General features: G+C 34.6%; 1 protein-coding gene across 1 annotated transcript; it reads right to left on the reverse strand.

Annotated features, from left to right (window-relative positions):
* Window positions 1-1837: 1837 nt before the first annotated feature.
* LOC134275778 (5-hydroxytryptamine receptor 1B-like) lies at window positions 1838-5855 on the reverse strand. The gene is made up of 2 exons (XM_062758072.1): window positions 5518-5855; window positions 1838-3126 (listed from the first exon to the last, which is right to left on the reverse strand). Exons 1-2 carry the CDS (start codon window positions 5758-5760, stop codon window positions 1930-1932), a joined length of 1440 nt encoding a protein of 479 aa, XP_062614056.1. The 5' UTR covers window positions 5761-5855; the 3' UTR covers window positions 1838-1929.
* Between the last annotated feature and the right edge of the window lie 228 nt (window positions 5856-6083).

Raw genomic sequence — 6083 nt, forward strand, 5'->3', positions numbered from 1 at the left:
ATTTCATTTCAAAAGAGGAATTGACAATTATATTAGTATTTTAAAGCTTTCTCCACAAAGATGACGAGTTTTCCAGCCCTTGCAAATAATCACTGTGGAATCATCACTGTTAAGAAGAGTTATCGTTGAGCATAGTTACACAGGTACTTACAATTTCATATTCTTAGAAGTAATTATTTTGTTAACCTATCGATTCATTGAATCCTTTGACAAAGAACATGTATAAATGAGCTATCTACGAACTTACGTCCCAACGAACCAGTATCATTTGCTTGTCCACCGTGTCTTTTGACGAATACTGTGGCACTATATGAATTAAATTCACATGGTTCCACTAAAGTCGTCAAGACATTTCAGAATTAAAACATTGACAGGAGATGGGTATCGGAAGAGGGGCTTTTTATCAAAACAAGGGAGCATCAGTGGCATGCCTTATCACAGAATGTTGAAAATAGTGAAGAGCAATGCTGCACGTATAAGTATAGCATTAAATTTGATATAAATTGATAAAAAGATAATTACTTCACTCGAAATGTTCAGTAGTCCTGCGTAATCGACCAACTGTAAGTGATAAGTCCCTGGAAATTCCCAATGTTCTCGGCAAATTAACGGTACGCATGAATTTGAAGTTTCAAACACTAAATGAAAAACATTATTGAGGATTATTTTTATCTTTTAATATTTATTTTTATAATTTTATAAAACCAATATATTTGACAGATGCTTTAAAAAAGATTTTAAACAATAGTTTGGTTTACAATTAATGCTGAATTGTACTCTTTAACTTTATTTACGAGCAGTACGTTTATAGTGAAAATAATAAAGAATCTTACCAGAACTATTTTGTCATCATGTAGTACGAGATTCTACTGAATCCATTCTCCTCTCGACTTTTGCTCACAACAACTGGGACAAAGTGAGAGGGATCATTTACCTCTGGACGTTGCAATGTCTTTTCCATTTGCATTGTGTAATTTGTATCCTATAATTATACCCCCGCTTGAAAAGCGGGAGGGTATATAGTAATCGGTATGTACGTCCGTCCGTCTGTCTAGTTACATCCGTCTGTCTGTTAGCTTTGGGGAACCTATCTTTTATCCGCAACTCCTCCCATAACACTGAATGAAATTTGATGAAACTTTCACAGAATCTTTACTACATATTGCCATTGTGCACCTCCTATTTTATTTTTCGATCCGACACATATTTTGGATTTCTCACAACAAAACATGGAGACTCCCATTATTTTCATATGGGAGGCGGGGGGGGGGTATCATTTAGTGAGCTCATTGCTCACAGTACCTCTAGTTTTTCATTTGTATTGTATAATTTTTTTAATTGTATTATATACTTTTCCCTGTCAAATCAAGCAGACCGAATGTGACCTGTTGGTCAGGTATGTAGGATAGAAATATACAATTTTAAGTACATGTACATCTGGTTTATAAAACTTTTCTTCAACCTGCACGAGGAATGGGGAAGAGAATGGGTAAAAAACGTGTAAAAATGGGGGGGGGGGAGGGTGACTTGTATTTAGGGATGGTACCATGGAAGTTAAATCACCCTGACACCCAGATTGGTATGTGGCTCTTCATCTTAAAAGATCTTTCATGTAGTTAAAAAAATGATTAAATATCTGATTTTTCAAACATTTTTATTGTAAAAAAATATATACATGTTATATTCTTATAGTTAGTACAATTTACTGTCAATTACATTTAAAACCGGTATTGCTATTATACTTCATAATCTTATCATCAGTACTGAAACAATCAGATTGATAGTATATACACAGAACTAAAATAAAACCTCTTACTGAGCAAGAAAACTCGGGTACTTTTGTTTATTCGGTTTATAGCAACAAACACATTGACTGTATATAAAGTATTGAACAGGTCTCGAGAAGCAATTCTGTTGCTCATGTGAATTTCATTTGCTTTCTCTTTTCGTATTTGTCTCGTCATCCAGGAAAATGCCTTCGTCCACGGATTCGACAACTAATGACTCCACAGAGGGTATAGTTTCCGGAACTCTAGAAAGACCTTTCTTGGCGCTAAAGTTTTCTCTGCGCGGATTATCCGCATATAGCTTTGTCTCTGGAGAAGGATAAATCTGAGGTATTGCCGGCACGTCTAAATAGCTCACTTTTGGTTTCAAATTATGTTGTTCTGAGAAGGCAACATGTGTTATTTCTGATTTCATCCCTCCAGGTCCTATTATCCTAGCAGCACGTGGTCGGCGATGGGTAATCGTGTCGATTACCCTGGATCTGTTGAAATCTTTCACACGCGTTACCGAAAATTTCTTGATTTTAGCCAGTTTAAGAGCATATTTTCGGAACCTTCCACTCAGAATTGCGTAGATATAAGGATTCAATGCTGCGTGTAAACAGAGTAGCCATGAAGTTATCATCGACGAAACAGTCGAAAATTCGAAGATATCTTGTTTGGAAAGAAATTGTAGTTCATTTATGACGAATGGTGTCCAACAAATTATGAATGCTAATATATGTCCAAGAAGTCTAAGCATAGCTTTTTGCTGGTTGTTACTTTTTTCCGTTGACGTATTATGAAGGCCATTTGCATTAAAACTGCTTAAATCAAAATCGATCAAAGATCTAGTCGAAGCAACTGGAAACCCCATGACAGGAAGACGACGAACGGGATCAAGAACAGCAAACGCTACGATTCCATGAGGAGGTACCGTAGTTTCACAGGAAGTTCTGTTCACATGTGCATTAAGATCGGTTATCTTTTTGGCGTGAGATCTTGCAACAACGATGATTCTAAGATAGGAATACCCCATTGTAATAATTGGCACTAAATACGTCATTAAAAATTGTAATGTTGCGTATGATAAATGAGTATTCCATTTTATATAACACAGGTACAATTTAGGGTCATAGGTTACTGACCCCCAGATCCCGGTAATGCTAGGGATAGAGCTAACTAGTCCAAAGACCCACGTAGCGGTCAAAGCAAGGGTAGTGGTCATCGTAGGTGACCAGGAGGAGTAGCGGAGACAATGGATGATGGAAAGGTATCGATCCAACGCAATGACAGTGGTGGTTAGGATGGACACTACAGAAAAAAGACTCGTTGATATGGCCGTAAAGGAACACACCGTCTGAAATGAGAGAGGAATGAAGCGTCATAGGAAAGTGAATATTGTTTTTTTTATTTATCAAATACTATACTGTTTAGAAAAGTAAAATGAGAGGCAGATATTTAACATTTGTTGAATGCTATTTGGGGTATTCCATCAGATATATTTTGATGACTGATGGTAAAACTGAAACTTGTAACCTATGCATAAGCCGTATATCGCAAAATACTTTTGAGAAAATTAAGTCGGCTAAGGTTGTTTTAGAAAATAGGATCCTTTTATATAGAAGATGTCTTGTGGAATATAAATATGAGTTTCTGCTAAGATGATTTTGTAAACATTTCCACAAATGGTTTTGTAAAAAATATTTTCATTTTTTTTTTACATTGTATGTCAACCAGATGATTTTGTAAACATTTCCACAAATGGTTTTGTAAAAAATATTATCAAATTTTTTTTTACATGGTATGTCAACCAGAATTAGCTCATTGGAGGCTATGTTAATGATTTTAGCTGTTTGTGTTTTACTAGTAATCCCCAAGAGGATAGTTGTTTACTTTGCATTTATCGATTGTCATCACAATAAATCATCAAATGATATTAAACCTCGAAGATTTATTATTACTATAGACATGGGTCCTATTAACTGTAGCTTATATTGCAAGCTAGCGATCATCATGTTACATTAATTGAAGTGCTGCATTGTAGCGCTACAAAGAAGTTCCTGTGTGTCCTTATATGAACAATACTTCTAACAATCTACCATTTTACACCCTAGATTTTCTGCGACACAATTATTTTGATTAATATCTTTTTATTGATAGGTAAAAACTACCCCTATTGATAAAAAAGTTTGAGCAAAGCAGTTCGTTAATTAACAAGCTGCTAGAAATTGATAAGAAATATTGACATCCTTGCCATGATATCTTTTTTTTACGTCGGGGAGGATGCTGTTCCTCTGCAGCACTAAAAAAATTTGCTTATAAACCAATTAGATTCAGTGTTTTTGAAAATTTTTCGTGATCTTCCCCAATTTGACATATGGATGAAAAAATACCTTGCATACTATCACCCACTTCATATTGAATAGTGATAAAGATGTAAAAATAAACAATAAAATGCCTTCTTCTGTTTATACGATAATGAACAGTTGCAACCATTGCAGGAAATATACTTTTTCCTTCTTCAATATTGCAAAGTTTATTCTTTAAGGAAAGGCCATAAGACCATAAACTGATATTTGATTGTTGTTTATCGTCCCTCTTGAGAATTTTTCATTCATATGGAGACGCACTATAAACTGAGAACAGGTTTCAGTCAAAATATCAAATTAATATAATTTTTGCACTTTTATAATGAATGTATTATAAATGACAAGCTATACTGAGAAGAAAAAGAAACGCAGCGGTAAACTTCTGAGGTTAAATAAGTTTATTTTTCTTTGTTTTTCTAGTATTCGTATCTTACGTTTGCAAAATTTTTTAATGAAAATGGAACCAAAATCTCATTTGATTTTGCCATACAATACTTGAGTTAATGAAACTCATATGAGGATACCCCCCCCCCCAAATGAAAATTCTCATCATTTCCAATGTCTTCTTCCCTTGATGTGGCTCTGTTAAGCGTCAGTATTATCATCACGGTTGGATGGAAACCATTCAAGGTCCTCTTTTACGAAGGTTAAGACGTTCTATTTGGGAAAAATTTACAACCGACTGCACAGCAACCTGTTGTTGCCTTTGTCCTTACTTAGACAATGTTAAAGACCTTGTGGAACTTCCGTCAACTGTTACAAGATTGCAAGAAACTCATGTCGTCTTTAAATAATGAAAAACAAAATGTAACAGTATATACCCCAACTGCATCAAATGGTACAAGTATTTCGTTGACAAACTTGTCGTCACTAATTTGCACGTTTTTTGGCCTTTAAGCAACTTTTCCTCGTGACATCATACAATTCATGGCTGAGTAATTCTGAACACTGAAACCAAGATTCTCATTTGACCAGTTTTCGTAATTTTCATCATCGCCATGCGATCAAAAAATTTGCAATTTATGTTATCCTGCGTCTTTTTCCTTTCAGTATTTAAATAATCAGAACTTTGACTTGAGTCTGTACTCAATTTATAGTCTCCAGGCCGTTATTATAATTCTGTCATTTAATTTTTAAATGTTGAAAGAAATACAAATTTAAAGATGAAAATGGATCGTCTTTACTTAAGCGTAATGTAACATACAAGAATGTTCAATAAAAAGAATGCTTTAAAATAGTTTTATGTGAAATAATCGATGTTAATCGATTCTAACTTTAAAACATAATTAATTTAATTTTATATTCAAAACACACATATATGATCAATGATTTTCTTTTGAATGCTTCTTTCTCGTAATAAACAATAACAGATAAAATACCTGATTAAAGTGCCATCCTTCGTACAAGAAACTGTCTGTGAGGGTCGAAATCCTAATGACGCCGTATAGTAAGTCACAAACGCCAAGGTTAAGGAGCAACAAAGAGCTTCCAGACCGTAAGCTTGGTGTTCCCAAAATTGTCAAGATGACAGTTATATTCCCGACAATACAAAGAACACACAAAATGCATAAAGAAAATACGAAGATGACGTCTCCAACACAAAGAGCGCCATTGGAAGCCATCGATGAATGTGTCTGAAATCACTTAGAATTCTAAAACAAAAGAGAACGAAGTGTTCATTTAACTGGCTATTGTCACGCCATTTCGCTTCATCAAGGAATGTGTCTCTAGAAATTCTGCAGAGTCTAATCCTCGATCATTAGTTAGAGTTCTATCACGTTTAGGTTAGACACTTTGATATATACTATTCTCTCGGTGAGAAGAAATCGACCAAACCCACGTGACGAGAGGTACTGCGAGAGTTGACATACTGCTACTGTTTCTGTAGGATAGTACTGTATTATTACATTGATTCTCTATGTAATAATTTATCGTTTCTATTTAT

The sequence above is a fragment of the Saccostrea cucullata genome, unplaced genomic scaffold (assembly GCF_032062105.1).
Source record: "Saccostrea cucullata isolate Sc308-1 unplaced genomic scaffold, CSIRO_AGI_Scuc_v1 ctg11613, whole genome shotgun sequence".
NCBI lineage: Eukaryota > Metazoa > Mollusca > Bivalvia > Ostreida > Ostreidae > Saccostrea > Saccostrea cuccullata.

Bases quoted from the DNA above. Each gene is read 5' to 3' on its own strand.
- LOC134275778 (XM_062758072.1), bottom strand. From the start codon at position 5,760: ATGGCTTCCAATGGCGCTCTTTGTGTTGGAGACGTCATCTTCGTATTT. The intron at 3,127-5,517 runs GTATTTTATCTG...CTCTCATTTCAG, and splicing joins AAGGATGGCACTTTAATCAG to ACGGTGTGTTCCTTTACGGC.